Source organism: Panthera pardus, unplaced genomic scaffold (genome assembly GCF_024362965.1).
Source record: "Panthera pardus isolate Hobbes unplaced genomic scaffold, ASM2436296v1 HiC_scaffold_24, whole genome shotgun sequence".
Taxonomy (NCBI): Eukaryota; Metazoa; Chordata; class Mammalia; order Carnivora; family Felidae; genus Panthera; species Panthera pardus.
This window is the reverse complement of record NW_026526810.1, coordinates 117,091,003-117,108,831: the sequence shown is the minus strand read 5'-3', so window position 1 is coordinate 117,108,831 and position 17,829 is coordinate 117,091,003. Positions and strand designations below refer to the sequence as shown.

Below are 17,829 nucleotides of genomic sequence, written 5' to 3'. Positions count from 1 at the left end.
AGGAATCTCAAAATTTTTGCCAAGTAGATATCATTTTGGACATGCTCTAGTTTTACTATAGTTCTATTTCCATTAAGATTGTGTCTACTTGTAATCTTTACAGCCTTTGGGAAAGTGAATGTTCTGAGTTGTGAAGAGCATGTGGTAACATAAATATATAATCAGAGAACATTTCGTATCCTTTGAATTTATAGCTCCATTGTTCAAGCCAGTCAACATTGTGTGTGTGTGTGTGTGTGTGTGTGTGTGTGTGTGTGTGTGTTTGATGAGATCGTGAGCAGTATTTTTTTAACTTACTTTAGACACAAATGTTAACGGTGTAATCCCTTCCTATCCTGAAATGGAAACCTCATAAAATATTTGCTATTTTGACAGTGGAACTATACCTTGCTAGGGTGAGATTAGTGTACTTTTTGACTGAAATCTGCCAGGAGCAGATTTTACGTGCACAGGGTACATATCCAGTATAGATGGATAGCCCCTAAAAGTTTAGGCTATTGATGGTGTTCTCTCTTCCTCCTCCTCCTCCTCCTCCTCCTCCTCCTCCTCCTCCTCCTCCTCCTCCTCCTCCTTCTCCTCCTCCTCCTCCTCCTCCTCCTTCTCCTCCTCCTCCTCCTCCTCCTCCTCCTCCTCCTCCTCCTCCTTCTCCTCCTTCTCCTCCTTCTCCTCCTCCTCCTCCTCCTCCTCATCATCCTCCTCCTCCTCCTCCTCCTCCTCCTCCTTCTCCTCCTTCTCCTCCTTCTCCTCCTTCTCCTCCTTCTCCTCCTTCTCCTCCTTCTCCTCCTTCTCTTCCTCCTCCTCCTCCTCCTCCTCCTCCTCCTCCTCCTCCTCCTCCTCCTCTATTCTGAATTTTCCAGTATGTCGTGTATTTCATTTGTAATAATGTCCATTCAGAAGTATTTTTTGTGTTCTTTCTTTTTTTTTTAAAACTTTTTTTTAAACTTTTTTTAGTTTGTTTATTTTGAGAGAGCACAGCATGGGAGGGGTAGAGAGAAGTAGAGACAGAATCCCAAGCAGGCTCTCTGCTGATAGCACGAGCCTGATGCAGGGCTTCAACTCACAAACCTTGAGATCATGACCTGAGCTGAGATCAAGAGTCAGATGCTTAACTGCCTGAGCCACCCAGGCACCCCTCAACTTATATGGCATTTAAAAATTTTTTTCTTTAATGTTTATTTATTTTTGAGAAACAGGGAGAGATAGAGCATGAGCGGGGGAGGGGCAGAGAGAGAGAGGGAGACACAGAATCCGAAGCAGGCTCCAGGTTCTGATCTGTCAGCACAGAGCCCAACGTGGGGCTCAAACCCATGAACCGCGAAATCATGACCTGAGCCCACGTCGGTCGCTTAAGTGACTGAGCCACACATGCATCCCTTATCTGTCATTTTAATAGAGAGCACTTAGGGAACCAGGGGACTCAGGTCATGGGCTATGGCCTCTTTGATTTTAGTCTGGTTATTTGGTCTTTCTGAGCTTTGGTTTCCTCACTTGTGTAACTAAGGATTGAGTTTTTTCTCTAAGGTTCTTTCTCAGAATCAGGCATGGTCTAGGATATCTTTCTTTTTGGATCATAGAGACTACTATAAATAGTTAGCTTCATCTGTTTCTATCTCTTGAACCCTGTCCTCCTACTCCCCACAGAGAAGCTCCTTATGATCCCACAACCCAGACACTTGTGTCCATTCATGCTGAAACATTGACTTTGGACTATTTTCCATATTTCTAGAAGTCCAGTGCCCTATCCATTGTACCATAAAGCCACCTTTTTCTTCCATATTTCTAAATAGTCTCTAAAATCCCTTGTGTTACTTTTAGTTCTGTAGATATATAATAGCTTTTGATTAATCTTATAGTAGAGTTATCGCTCCTTCTGAATTCATTAGAGAACCAGGGAATAGTCGTAATAGTGCCTAAATATTATCATCTCCCCTTATTAATTCATATACCTTCAAATCAGACAGGATGGTTGGATTAATGTCAACCAGTTTCCCACTTGTCCCACAGAATTAGCCAAGCTTGTTTGATTCGTAGAGCTATTTCTGAACCTGAAACTGGGACAAAAAGCTAATTCACTGGGTATTACGGTTGGTATTGAGATAGGTATTCTCTAACCAGAAGAATGGGGCAAAACAAAAGGGATGACATTTCAGGGAGTTATTTTTTGGTTATATGAGGACAGGAGCCTTATCTGATTCACTCTGTCCCTAGTACTCAGGAGAACATGTCACCATAGTAGACCTTCCATAAAAATTTGTTGAATGAGGGGCGCCTGGGTGGCGCAGTCGGTTAAGCGTCCGACTTCAGCCAGGTCACGATCTCGCGGTCCGTGAGTTCGAGCCCCGCGTCAGGCTCTGGGCTGATGGCTCGGAGCCTGGAGCCTGTTTCCGATTCTGTGTCTCCCTCTCTCTCTGCCCCTCCCCCGTTCATGCTCTGTCTCTCTCTGTCCCAAAAATAAAATAAAAAACGTTGAAAAAAAAATTAAAAAAAAAAAAATTTGTTGAATGAGTGAATAAATCAAATTACAATTCCTTAAGTACAGAGTAGAAGAGCTTACTTAACTTTTAGATTTAAGGTCTTAGAGGGCATGTGGGTGGAGAACCAATATGGTGGAGTGCCTGAAACTGAGTTAAATAAAAGAACATGCATTTACCTGGAATGTAACTTAGTAAGGGTACAGGGTTCCTTTATTTAATTCTTAAGTACAGCATTTAGACTAATGGAAAGATGTGACAGTTTTGTCAAGTATCCTATTCTTGGAATCTAGGGCTGGTCACATAGGGCTTCGATGACCATTTGTCAGAAATGTCAGAGAAGGGATTCCTGAAAGAATAATAGGTAATTTGACTTACTGATCTAAAAGGTCCATGTGAGTTCATCGTTTTGTGAGTTTTACTTCAAAAGGAGGTTGGACGTAGCATGTGGACTATCTCACCAAAAATAATGAAGTGGATGATGAAGTTTTCAGTCTTTGCTACAGAGATTGAATTTATGGAGCCTTTTCTGACAATGTTAACATTTTCAGGAATATCAAAATACAGAAATAGTTTTGTCTTCTTATTGATGAGTCAAGTGATAGGGAGCACAGAAAAGTGATAGTGGATAGAGGAAAGCCAGATCTGAAGGAAATGAGAAAAGAAGGAAGAGTTAGAATATCATTGTTAGTTGCTTGGGTTTAGAATATCAACAGGTGTCCTCCAGGTGCCTCAGTAACCCCTGATAGAGTATTTTCTTTATTAATGTCACACCAGTGAGAATATAGCAGCAGTCTGGAGGTTTATGAATGCATAAAAAGAACTTCCTAGCACACCTCAGTAGCCTCTGAGTACATGTAGGTCTGCATGATGAAATGATCTTTCCGGTGTTGAATCTGAGTCTTCAAAAAATATTAAATCATTTCTTCAGCAAAGTTGGAGAGTTTAAAAGATGATTATAAACATGTTTTGTTGTCTCCCCAAATCAGCAGTTTATTGAGGGAGGCTTGCACACAAACAATTATATTACAGCTTGGTACATTTTTAAAAAACTGTGACATGTGTAATATGCTCTGGGGACATTCTGCATTGGGCAATCAGTAAAGAAAGGAGACTAGATCTTGGAGGATAAGCTTAGAAGGATAGGAAGTGTAGGTGGTCGGTACGTAGCAACAGTACAGAGGCAAATACCTTCACACAGGGACTTGGCAGTAAGGTTGCTTTGTAGTAAGTAAGCTTGAAAGTCATCACGTATTGTTCAGAGCCTGGGTGTTAATTTTTCAGAAAGCCTCTTAGATGAAAGCAAGACTGTGAAGATATCAGTGTATCTAAAGAGATGCAGTATCAGTCAGGCGGGAGAGAAACTGAATGGTAGGAGGGCAGAAACAACGCGAACAAATGAGAAAGTTAGGGAGATGTACTTCAGCAGTCTGCATCCAAACACCACCCAAGAGAATGGAACACTCGTTTTTGTGGTTTGTACATCCCTGATGTGTAGATGGACACGCCAGGCTGCCATTAATGTGATACCATTTGTGAATTGTTTCATAAAACAAACTCCCCTCGCTACAATTTCCTATTAATTAAGCAACATTCTGATTATAATTTGCCTTCCCATCCAGATTGGTCTGCAGGGAGAACATATACTGGTTATGCTGACACGAACATTCTGATCTGTATGGCAGTTATGGTTCTTATTGTAAGCTGATGTAGTTAATTGAGTGGCATTCTAGTTTGTACATTAGTCTCTCGTGAGCTTAATGTTCCTCTATTGCTGAAAGATGGCTCCACTCAGAGTACCAAAAAGAAAAGAAAATCCAGTCCCTAAGTTTACAAAGCTGAGCTACTAGACCAGGAGGATGTAGTCATCAGGATAAATGCCGCCTCTGAGCTACTGGCCCCATTTTCAAATAGCGCAGCTTCAGGCAGAGTCATACACATTAGATGGGGGTGGGGAGACGTACACAGGCATGTCGGAGAAGCTGCAAGTAGTTGCAGTCAGAGAGAGTGGGAAGGAGGGAGGAGATGCTGGACAGAAGGGCAGAAGACAGGTTGTGCGAGGACTCTCTTCTTGTGGGCAGAGGGTTTCATTTATTTTGCAAAAGTAATTTGAATTGAAAGGAAATGTTGGGTGATTCTGCTAAAATGCTATGTTTTCCTCTTGTGATGAATTTTCATTGAGCACATCTCTTTGTTCTTTTAACTTCAAGCTGGATTTTTTGGCCACATCATCTCCTTGCTTATGTTGTATTTGCTGGGGTAGGTAAAGATGATGAGGTCACTGTGTAATGAGTGAAAGCAAAGCTGGCCAGCCACCATGACTTTTTGGGCCACTGTTTACATTCTAGTGATTTTGTGACCTTCCTTCAGGTGTGTGCAACACCACTTGAATTTTTCTAGTAATGAAATTGTGAAGCCGTAATGATTGGGACTTGCTTTGCCTAGAGGGGGCCCCCAAGTCTTTGTAATCTCCTAAATGATGCTTAGAAATCTCTTCTCATTAAATATTTTTGCTTACTTTTGAGAAGTACCGCTGTCTTGCTTTGATCAAATTTACATGACTCAAAGCATTTATGAAGTATGACTGTATTTGAAAACTTAGCCTTTTTAAAATCTATGTTTTGATGAGATAAGGTAGTAACGTGTTTTTTTTTTTCTGAAATGAAGATACTAACAATCTTATTTTATATTTTACTTTTCTAGCGTTTTGCTAATATTTACTGAAAGCTCCAAGTCCGTTTGTGGCGTCAGCTGTTACTCTCCAATCTGTTAATGGCATTATGTTACTAAAATGTGAAGGATTTCTTTAAACTTCTTTTTCTTTTGGTTACAGAATTACTTTAATTTTCTTTGCCAAGTATCCACTCACCCAGTTTCTTCAATGCCCTTCTTCTGAATTCTCTGTAACTTGACCTCAGCTGATGAGTAGGCAAAATGTTTTTAGTAAAGAGACTGACAGAGTCAGATGTGGTTCCTTACACACTCCTTTGAGTTGGCTACACAGGTATTGCAAGCGTTTCTTGCCATTACTTAATTCTGTTTTTATTTCTTATCCATGTTTTAGGAAAAGCATATAAGCAATGAAGAAGAGTACTTAAGGAGGATGGAAGAGGCCAGATTGCAGCTCAAGGATCAACTTCTTTGCCTGGAGACTGAACAGGAATCCATTCTTGGTGTCATAGGAAAAGAAATTGATGCAGCTTGTAAAACCTTCTCCAGGGACTCGATGGAGAAATTGAAAGTAATTATGAGTTCTCATTGTGCCTTTCAGTTAGTTTCCTAATATATAATTATAATAAGATTTTAATGCATGGTTACATGGTAGTCACATTTTTATTCTGGAAAGTTTTATGAAACAAAATAACATCTTGCATTTTTTAAAATGAGATACCGTATCTATTGCACAGTTGTGGGAGAGAACGTGTATCATTATTTCATTGAATTGCCTCTATCTCACTCTGGAAAAGAAAATGTCTTATGAGAGAGGCAGCAGTTCTGACTAAAAAAATATCCTTGGAGTCAAGAGGCCTGGGTTGTCGTTATCAGGCCATTTTTGTTGTTGCTAGTGTATTAATGGCTAATATCTATTGAGGACTAGTTACATTACAGGTACTGTGGTAGCTACGTATGTGCATTCTCTCCCTTAACCCCTAAAGCCACCCTTTCCTTTAGGTACTCTGATTAAATCAGTTTTAGGCCTGAGAAAGCAAGGCTTGGAGAGGTTAAGTAACTTGGCCCATATATAACTTGGCCATATATCCAGTTAAATGCTAGAACCAGGACTTTAAACCTTGGGAGTCTAACTCTGGAGCTTAAACAAGTAACCATGATGCTATTTGCATTCCTTTTTTAAACAAATTATACTTAAGTTAGTTTTTCTGTCTTTAAAATGGAATATTGCTATTCGGTTTATAGTGCTAGGGAAATGATGAATAAAAACAGAATTAATCATGTATGTTCTTAATTCCTTGAAGATAAGCACCTCTTTGTACACTGCTGTATTGTGTTGTGTTCCTTTTTTTTTTTTTTTTTAAACGTTTGTTTGTTTTTGAGAGACAGAGAGAGACAGAGTACAAGCAGGGGAGGGGGAGAGAGAGAGGGAGACACAGCATCTGAAGCAGGCTCCAGGCTCTGAGCTGATAGCACAGAGCCTGACGGGGGGCTCGAACCGATGAACTGTAAGATCATGACCTGAGCCAAAGGTGGATAGTGAGCCACCCAGGCGCCCTGTGTTGTGTTCCTTTGATGCAGTAGGACCATAACACGTATCATGTAACCATCGTTTTCCCTGTATTTATGTCATGTGGTGATATGGTGGGACTCAAATTATAGTGTTATGCCTAATATTTAAAAACTTTTTCAGGGGCGCCTGGGTGGCTCAGTCGGTTAAGCGGCCGACTTCGGCTCAGGTCATGATCTCGCGGTCCGTGAGTTCAAGCCCCGCATCGGGCTCTGTGCTGACAGCTCAGAGCCTGGAGCCTATTTCAGATTCTGTGTATCCCTCTCTCTGACCCTCCCCCGTTCATGCTCTGTCTCTCTCTCTGTCTCAAAAATAAATAAACGTTAAAAAAAAATTTTTTTTTAAACTTTTTCAGATGATTCTTCTTTTTTATTTTGTCATGTCTTTCCTCATATAAAATGATCTTCCCTTTTTGTATTGCTTTCTCCTCCTTTTTCCTGTTCTGTTCTTTTCTTTCTTTCTTTCTTTCTTTCTTTCTTTCTTTCTTTCTTTCTTTCTTTTCTTTTCTTTTCTTTTCTTTTCTTTTCTTTCTTTCTTTCTTCTTTTTTTCCCTTAAGTGGTGTTCTAAAGAAAAGAAAACTATAATTCTACTCTTACAGTGGAAGGTATCTTAGGATTCAACTTCAACAGAAATTTTTCAATGGATAGATTTTGGTGGAGTTGATGGAATTTCTACAGTATGTATTTCTAGTTACATTCAACAAAAAGCTCAGATGTCAGTTTGAGAGGACTATGAGCCAAATATGAGAAGTAATCGGCTTTAGAGGAAAAACCCTTTGAGTTTTGTTACAGGGCCTGTTATAATGCTGGTGTATTCTTTTTCCTATCTAATGCTGCTTTTTTTATTTAAGACTTGTTATGTTTAAATATATTTAAAAGAGGTATGGCCTTAAGATTCTAATTTTATCTAAAAGGAGCACATATTAATAGTGAAATATTGAGATGCCTGGTTGGCTAGGTCTGTTGAGTGTCTGACTTCAGCTCAGGTCATAGTCTTGGGGTTCGTTAGTTCAAGCCCCACATCGGACTGTCTGCTGTCAGCACGGAACCCACTTTGGATCCTTTGTCCCCCTCTCTGTCCCTCTTCCGCTCACTCTCTCTCAAAAATAAATAAATATTTATTAAAAAGTTAAAAAATAGTGAAATATTTATTCTATATTTAAGTTTTTGTGTCAAGACAGCTTATTTTCAATCAAAGATGTAGAAATGGAATCATTTGGATCATGCTATAAGATATATGAACCTTGTTATGGGCAATTACAGCCTAAAACATAGTGAGAAGATAGCAGATTGCTTAAATATTTTCTTACTTCTTTTTGAGGCACAAATGATCCTTCTAACATATTCCAAAAAGCACCCTGTTCTTTAATAGGAAAGCAGTGACTGTGGTAATGGATCTTTACACTTTGTTCCTAGAGAAAGACTAATTCAATCCAAGTGATGGGTAGAAAGTAAATCTAAAAGAATGGAAATTATATTAAGTTTTATTTATTTTGTTTTTTTTTTAAGAGCACAGTTTTTTTCATTTTGGGTCTCTTTCCATTAATAATTTCTGTTGTTAGCGTCCTATAAACTTGGGGGAAAAATGAATACCCAAGAATATAACATTTGCTCTCCTCAAATAAACTACCCAAGGTGTTTTTAAAATAAAATTCTTTGCCTTACAGTTCAGAGATCTAAGGGAGAGTGGTGGTCCTTATAAAATGTTTTAAAAAATGGAATAATTCCAATTATTCTTTGTCATTTGTTTTTGAAATACTGTGGATGAAATTTTTAAGCCATTTTATGTAGTGACAGCTATGATATGAATTGGATAATAGATATATAACAAATGAGCCCGAGAAAAGTACTTGGGAGTGTTGGTATTATTTCTAATTACCTTTTTCTAGCCACCCTATTTATTACTTATCCCACTTTAGTAAATGCATATAATATTAGAAAACTTAAGGACGGACACTTAATAAGCCACCACTGTTATAAAACAATTAGGAAATTGTTTGAATTTGAGTTAGGCATTGCCTGAATTAAAGTTACATCATTTTCACAAACCAATTGTCGATGATTGAAGAGCTTTTCTTATAACACTTATTCTGAGTATGCACTCTTTGGAGAGCATAAAGAGGATAGGCTTTGGATCAAGACGGATGTAGGTTCAAATTACATCTCTCTAAATTGCTAATGTGTGACCTTGGACAACTTAGGTAATTTCTCTTTAAGAATTCATGTCTCATTTATAAGTTAGCTTATTTTGAGGATAAAGTAAAATAAGATATATGAGGTGCATATTATGGAGTGAAATATTTTGCACTTAGTAAATACTCAAATAATGCTAGCTGTCATTATTATGTAGTGCCCTTTTTGTCATATATTCATATATATTTGTATATTTATGTATATATTGCTTTTTTTTCTTCATCTGTTTATGACAAATTGTTGTAGTGTTCTTGTTACCATCGAACTGGAAGTCTATTTTCTGATGATGACATCTTTATATGCATTTAGTAGTAATAATGATGTTCTCTGTGCCAGATACTGTGCCAGTCCTCATTTTATTTAATTTGTACCTTGACCTTATGAGGCAGTTTGCCTACTTTATAGATGATAACCTGCAGCTTAGAGAAATTAAGTCACATCACTTGTAAGTGGACAGGCTGTTTCTTAAACACTATATATAAATTTGTAAAAAATCACAAAATGAGAATATTATTTGTACTCCTGTCAAATTATTTTAAACTTTAATCTTTAGCACTAGATCTTAGATCACTGAAGAATTAATTGAAACTGTGACACAGATAAATGGAAAAGAATAATGAAAACATCATAATCAGTGAGAAATGGATGCTTGCAAGTAGCAGAGTTCAAAGAGGAAGAAAACACCACAAGCTAGAATAGGCAGAATTTGACTGAAGGAAAGGCGGCCTGTGAGTTGGGTGAGATTTGGATGGTAAGAAAAGTGGAGGAGAGAAAAGTGGGAGCTAAGAATACAACATGTTTGTTTATGGCATATGGTCAGCATCATTATACATTCTTCATGTGTCTAAATGAATCACCTAATGATATTCCTTAGGGGAGTGATGTGCACACACATCAGGAAGTATGGAAGTATTTGAGAATAGGAATAGACATCTTGCAGAGGGATAGGATATTTTTACACAACATTTCTAGGAAGGAGTCCTGTAAAAATATCATAGGTAGCACCTGTTTCAAAGCAAGTAGGAACTGAAAAAAAATTTGTGTTTAGAATCATAAAGTCATTGACAGACTTTGAACATCATTTTATTAGTAATAAGGCAGAACCAGATGGCAATGGATTTTATAAATGAGTTGGTATGAAGGAAATCAAGGCAGCTGGTATACAGAACCTATTTATTGTAGGATTTTGTTACCATCATGAAATATAAAGCAACATTTGCACAAAATCGTGTTGATTAGCTGCTGTCAATTCTACCCAACCATTAATGAGACAAAATGGCCCTCACAGTATAAAATTAAAGAAGGATAAAAGAGACAAAGAATTAAGTTTCCATGTAATTACATCTAACCAACTGTGAAATATATTATGTGGAACAAGACTGAGGAAAAGAAACAAACAAAAAAATGAAAAACTGGTTTGATTGAAGCTGCCTGACAGAAGTCCATGGAATCAGCCTCTAATGATTCTAGCAATGATAATGCTTGAGAGTTGATATGTGCCTCTATATTTGAGCCAAATATTTACTCTCAATGAGTACATACATATATACACGTGTACATAAATGGACATAATAAGTGGTGGTTTGGAATTAGTTGAGTACTTGATAATGAACTTTCTTCTTTTTAAGCCTTTAAACTTAGGGATTAAACTTTTATGTGTTATGGTGAAGAATTTCATTTATGTAAGGTTATTTCAGAGAAAATTCTACTTCTAATAGACTATTTCCTTTTTCTGTAGGTTTTTTCATCTGGTCCTGATATTAATTATGACCCACATCGCTGGTTGGCAGAAAGCAAGGTAATTTGTTTTTAAATCCTAAAGTTATCATAGTATTTATGACCTTCAGGGTGTCCTGTTTGGGCTAACCATACCATTTTGTTATTGAACAGAGCATATGCAGCTATAATACTTCATTGCTGGGGAAGACATCATTGTCATGAATTTAAGAAACTTCCATGTTTCTTTAGTTTAAGATTTACAAATTAGCTTAACTGTATAGGTATGGAAGGAGAAAATAAAGGAAGGCAAAACTGTTGAAGTAGTAAAACTAGATTGTCAAAGAAGCAAATTCTTCTGCCTTTTCCTTGGGATAGGCAGTGTCTCTGGAAGTGTACGAAGGTCAGGGCTGCTATAACCAACCTTTCTTGCTTCATGGTTCTTTTGCATGATGATTTAAATTTAAAGGGTAGGTAAGCAAATCTAAATAAAATTGAACAATTTGCTAATTTTAGCAAAAAGCTTCTTCACTATGGGATAATTACTTATCTTCATCTATCAGATCAACTTGGAAATTCCTTGATTAAAATATATAGAAATTCGTGGCCACGTAAGATGTAGATGTCTTTTTCCAAGTGTCAATGCTCAAGGACTTGCATTCCTTCCCAGGCTAGTTTCTTTCAGCTTTGAGGTGCCTGGGTGGCTCCGTTGGTTAATCGACCGACTTAGGCTCAGGTCATGATCTCATGGTTCAAGCCCTGCATTGGGCTCCATCTTGGCAGTGTGGAGCCTGCTTGGGATTCTCTCTCTCCCTGCCCTCCCTCTCTGCCCCTCCACTGCTCACGCTTTCTCTCTCTCTCTCAAAATAAATAAATAAACTTGGGGGAAAAAAATAAAGAAAACCAGCTGTACTTTAAACCTGGACAATTGTGGTCCAATTTAGGATTTTATTATTTGAAAGAACTTTTAAGTTTGTGCAGTATCCTTATTTAAATATATGAGAAAAGGGAGGTTTTAGAAAATGTACATGACTTTTCCGGTGCCATATAAAAAATGGGAACATGGACCGCATGCCATGTCAGACTCACAATTAATGTTCTCACCATTATGTGTGATGCTGTCTAAAGTCTTCAGTTAGCCAAGATTTATCAATTAAGTGCTCTTTTGTGTATAGGCATGAGGGTTATCAGTGTCAGCAAGCCATGGAAATTAATAAAGAAAATGGAAATGTAAACAATTTAAAAAATCCTTAAGGTATGTTATATTTTTATAGAAATACATAAACATTGGGGCGCCTGGGTGGCTCAGTTGGTCCGAAGCCGTCTGACTTCGGCTCAGGTCATGATCTTGCGGTCCGTGGGTTCAAGCCCCGCATCGGGCTCTGTGCTGACAGCTCAGAGCCTGGAGCCTGTTTCGGATTCTGTGTCTCCCTCTTTCTCTGACCCTCCCCTGTTCATGCTTTCTCTCTCTCTGTCTCGAAAATAAATAAAATGTTAAAAAAAATACATAAACATTAACAAATGCAAAAAGAGGAAGAACTGACTGTGATATCAGTACTAGAAGGATAGGGGGGTATGATGCCACCAGCATGTTACAGGTGGTTTCTGCATAAATGCAGTATTTAACTTGATCATACAAAAAATTTATAGAAGTTCTCTAGTTGGCTAATTATAGGTAAAATAATGGTAAGTTGAGAATACCTGAATAAACACAGATAATGCCTTGAACTTGGTGGCAAGGTATGGGTGGGAGTTGACAGAAAGACATGATTCACCTTGAAGACCAGCTGTGCTTTAAGGAAACCTTTTTTTTTTTTTTTTTAAGCATTCTTAATAAGAAATGAATAGCATTATGATTGACCATTGAAATTTACACAACCCGGTAAAATTTTCCTCCTTTTTTAAGTACAGTGATGCTGTTCATCCCTAACCGTTTTTGATAGAACCAAATGCAAACTTGTATTTATGCCACCTTCGTAGTAAATTCAGAATATACATGTTTTGCTGGCTCAGAAATTTTGGGCTAGAAACTTCTGTTGTGCATTAATAAAGCATTTCTCATTTCTCTTGTTTCTTTTTCCCGATTCCTCAATTCTGACAACAAGAGCAATGTACTTGGAATTTTCTTTCAAGTTAAAATCTTTATCATTTCTGAACAGAAAGCTTTCACTGCTGTTGTTCAGTTAAATTATGAGAGCCAGAGATGACTCTTAATCATAGCTGTTTAATTTGGGAACTAGTGAGCAGTTTTCCCTTATCATTTAATGGGATTGAACTTCTGATCAGACGAGTTTTAATACTGCATGAGACAACCCTTCCTGTAGAGCGTAAAAGGGTCATGATAAGCAATACCATGCTGACCAACTGACTAAGGAGGAATTGAATCTATTTACCAGAAAGATGGCTTAAGTTATTGATGGGCTACAATACTGTAATTCCCATGAACTATGACTGGACAGCTCTATAAGTATTGAAGATAAGATCTGAAATCAGAGGACAAAAACTATATGGAAAGTAGAATTGCTATTCAGCTAGTCCACACTGACATCTTGCAGTGTTAGAAGGACCTCTGAGGGCATTTGGTAATTGTTTTCATAAATCTGCCAAATGAATTTCTTCTGTTAGTGTTAATCCTGGAAGAACTAGGGGACTGGGTGAGGATAGGGTCACTGTTGCTTTGTCGACATTGGTTACATAATATAAATATGAAGTCCAACTCAGAGTTGGACCAGGCTTATATGTAAAATAACCAAAGAATGGCAAGAACCATATAACACAGGGAGGAAGAGGATTGAGAATTAGGAAATACCATTGAGGAACACCAGGCAATCCGTTCCAATAGATCCGCGATTTGTTTTTGTCATAAATCCCAATAAGGCATTTAGAGGCCAAATTTTATTCAGTTTAACAAGAATTTACTGACTAGCTACTGTGTGCCAGATGCTAGATTACATGCTGTGGGCATAATAATGAATTTGGCATGATCCTTTCTCTTGAGGAACAGTTTATTTTCCTAGAAAAGCTGACACATGGATAATTTCAATATTATGTCTAAGAGCAGTGATACAGGTGTGCAAAAGCCACCATGGAGTCTGATCCCTCAAGTGAATTTTGAAGCTGGGCAGATAAAGAGGGAAAGAGCAGGCATGCACAGTAAACAATTGTAGGCATGGTATAGAAGAGAAACAGCATGATAAATGGAAAGAAACCCCAAGCGATTTGTCAATACAAGATGAAAATATGAGGCAGAGAATGGCAGGGATGAGGCTTTAGAAAGAGGTAGAGCATAGGTAACTAAGAAGAACATTGTATGCTATTTTAGAAGTTTGACTTCAGTTCTGCATTTAGGGAGAACCACAAAGGAGATTTGAACAGGATACTGATAAATTTGTATTCCTATTTTAGAAGCATTACTCAGATAGTGATGTAAAAGGTGGAGTAGAAGTGGGAAGACTAAAGGCAGGAAGACCAGTTAAGAGGTCTTTGGGTGAGACCAAAGTCTCTGGGGTGAAAGTCCAGACCAAGGAAATTGTAGAGATTCAGAGGAAGGGACAGACTGAAGTAATGCTTTGGTGACAATATGCAGATGATGTTTAATGTTATGTCAGATGGAGTGGTAGAGAAGGAGATATCTATGGTTTTCAAGACTAAGTAGGAGATCCCACTCAAAGTTCAGTATGTGAATAGATCAACATGCAGAGTCCTAGATAGGGAAGCCAGCAGAAGTACTGAAGGAGTTTCTAGCACTGGGATTGATGTCTTAGAAAGTCCCATTTGGACAGGAAGCCCCAAAGAGAAGCAGGGACAAAGGCAAAGATCAGCGTTTAGGTGCAAATCATGGGAAGAAATGAGAAGTTGCGAAGACACTGACAGAAAATGCGGGCAGATGATCAAATCTCGAGCAGGCAAGTACTCTCAAGATGGAAAGACAGTCCTAGAGAATATCAATCACTGTTGATCCCAGATCTTGAGTTAATCATTTTGTGATAGCAAATAAAAGAAAAGCTGGTGTCAGATGCTCTTCAGCATAAGGCAGGATCCTGAGTGCTCTGTTATTTACAGAATATATTTAATTCTGGAAGTCTATATTTAATTCTGGAAGGGAATACTAATTATTCCCTTAAGATGCAAAAAGGTAAATTTATATGCTTCTTTGGCTGTAACACTTTCTTCCTTCTTGGAATACACACACACACACACATATATATATATTCCTTCTTGGAAATATATATATATATTTAAAGAGTAATTATATTAGGAATGTGACATTTTTTTCTACTCAGATTACTTCCTCAGCTTAAATATCAGTGAAGAATAAATAGCAAGCAGATTAGATTTCAGTAAATCTACTAATTCTCAAATATTTTATTTGATCAGAACTGTAAACTTTTAAGGTTATATAGATAAGAAATAGACTTCCAAAGTATTGGGGGATTTTCCTTTTTTACTCTGTTTGATATCATTCCAAAGAGTCCTACTTTTAATGGTATAATGTGTTCCGGTATTGTTTTTCCTGCCATTTTTGGAATATTATATAACTGAAGCAGCTTCAGAGATCATGTAGTCTAACTTCCTTGTTTTATAGATGAGAAGGAGGCCCTGGGAATTGTTTACCTAATGACATAAAGCTAGTTACTGAGAAGGATTTAGAACCTGGGTCTCTGAATTCTGTGCCAGTCTTTCTTGATTGGTAGTATAATTTACCTTTGAATATAAACCTTGCTTTTATGCATATTGTCTTTTTAGTGATACGGATTTTTTTAAAACACCCATTGTATGAGAAGTATCAGACCCAGTATATTTAATTCTTGTTGAAGGATGTGAATAATCATCTAGCATTTTATCCTTCCAGTGTAGACATCAAAATGAGATATAAATACTCAGGTATCTTGATTCATTAAAGATACTTTAGATTGTGTGTATGGAACACATTCAGTTTAATTGAAGAAAAGCATTTTGTATTTTTACATATGAACTCTTATTATGGAGTTACTTTTTTTCTTCATGATTTTATTCATAACTATGTAGGAAACCAGAGAGAATATTACTAAAAGAGGTTTTGAGGTTGATTTGGGTTTGAATTTTGCACTTCAGTTTAATTTTTGTTTTGGTTTCCTGGCACATTCTCAGAAATTGCCATCGTCTTCCTTTACCTTTGGCTTTTCTATTAACATTTCCTCTCAAAATTGTTTTTTGAGTTGTGGCAAAGGAAGTATGGTAGTTAAAAGCAGCAAAATTATGGGCCCTGGTATTATTGCTAACTCTATCAGCTATAATCTTTTTATTCGAATTTTCTATTTCCCTTGGTTTTGGCTTTGAGTCATTCCTTAATGACTTTAGTATATTATTACTCTAAATCTCACTAGAGGATTCTTACAGATTAAAAAGATCATTTTGATTGTTTTACTAGATACTTATTCCCACCTAATTGCAAGCTGTCAACTATGAAGGTAAAAGACTGCCTTATTTAGAAATTCTTTCTCTATTATAGTTTATTTAGCAATACTTGCTGATATAGTTAAATAAATGAGCCTATTATGTAATCTTTAAGATGCTCTTGTGAGTGGTTAATAGAATGGTGTTTGCACTGTGATTAATAGCCTTGTCAGGTAATTATTATTTGGAATTGGTAAAGTTATTCCTATGCTGTGTTCCAAGCTGTTTCTCCAAGGCGTTTAATGAAAGACATTGGGTGTTTCTCTAGCAAACACTGATTCTCATAATTGACTATTTGTTGATTAAATTTCCATAAGTTGATATTTTGTTTGTAGGATTAATAATATATTCTGCATACATATTCAATTCATAACAAGCATCTAACTATAACCTATTTTTAAATTTTGTATGTTGATGGAATAAAGGCTTTGTTGGAATAAACTGAAGCCATAGGTCAGTCTGTTTAGGCCACTATAATAAAATACCACAGACTGGTGGCTCAAACAACAGATAATTTATTTTCTTACAGTTCTAGAGCCTAGAAGTCCAAGGTCAAGGTGTCAGGGTTAGTTTCTGGTGAGGCCTCTTCTTGGCTTGTAAATGGCCACCTCTCATGTAGGGGGACGGGCATTATGGGGGGATGGGATGGGAGTATTATTGGAAGAATTGGGGGTTGGAAGACAGAGTGTCTCTTCCTCCTCTTATAGGGATGCCAGTCCTATAGGATGAGGGCCCTACTGTGGTAACCTCATTTAGCCTTTATTACTTCCCTAAAGGCCTTATTTCTAAACAGAGTCACCTGAGGGTTAGGACTTCATATAAACTTGAGGGGGGTATAATTAGTCCATAACACATATCAAACCTGATTAATGCTTTGGTTCAGAAATTGTGGGTTTTTTGTTTTGTTTTGTTTTTTTACCAAAATCAGTACAATTATTGTTATGACAACATATCTTTTTGTTTCTCCATTATCAACCCTTAACAATGGTACTGAGCACAGGCCAAAGATTAGGATGGAGTAAGTAGGAAATCTTTGAGAACAGGGAAATGAGTCGTTATGTTTTAAATTTGCATTTAAATCACTGGGCAAGAACAGATTAAACAGGGTGATTCAAACTGGTGATCCCAAAAGGCTCACTTTGTTTGGACCACATTGGTTTTAAAACAGAGAATTGGTAGGGAACATTTAAAAAAACTTTACAATTGCATACTTACAGCATGGAATTTGTTTTTCTTTTGAGGTATCAGAAGATCTGATAACATTAGTGTTTTATTCTTATGTGATAGGAAACTGTTGGATCTGAGAAGAACCATGGACATAATCCTATTAGAAGGACCATCCTTCCAGCCCTTCTTCCTGGTTGTATTTCTATAATCCAAATCAATAGTGCTCAGGTCCTAAATGTGTTACTTATTTATGTTCATTAAACTTTCTTACTATAATAATACAAAATTTTTTTTTGATTTTTTTTTGTTTGTTTTCAAGATATTTTATTTTTCTGTTTTATTAAACACAAGGTGCTTCCTCTTTACAAGAACTTAATGGCATCTAATTTTTCACTTAATTGCATGTGTCCTGTCCTCACTATGTGCAAAACAGTGTACTAGTTTTAGTGTGTGTTTGAGCATACAAACATGAACACACATCCACTCCTGGGATACTTTAAATTGAAGAATATTTTTAAATTCTTGAAAAAAGTCTTAAGGATTTAGTATATCAAATTCATTAAACATTCAAGGATAAAGATGTGCACGTGTTTAAGGTGCCAAATA

The 17,829-nt window shown here is 37.1% G+C and overlaps 1 protein-coding gene across 7 annotated transcripts in view; it reads left to right on the top strand.

Annotated features, from left to right (window-relative positions):
• Positions 1-17,829, top strand: part of CEP128 (centrosomal protein 128) — a 383,316-nt gene that overhangs the window by 142,712 nt on the left and 222,775 nt on the right. For all 7 annotated transcript variants that reach the window (XR_008417279.1, XM_053889680.1, XM_053889682.1 and 4 more), the window contains 2 exons: positions 5,536-5,712; positions 10,643-10,702. Coding sequence is in view for 6 of the 7 variants with exons in the window: in XM_053889680.1 (XP_053745655.1) it covers positions 5,536-5,712; positions 10,643-10,702 (237 nt within the window). In the remaining variant the exon portion in view is untranslated. The remainder of the gene's footprint in view (positions 1-5,535; positions 5,713-10,642; positions 10,703-17,829) is intronic.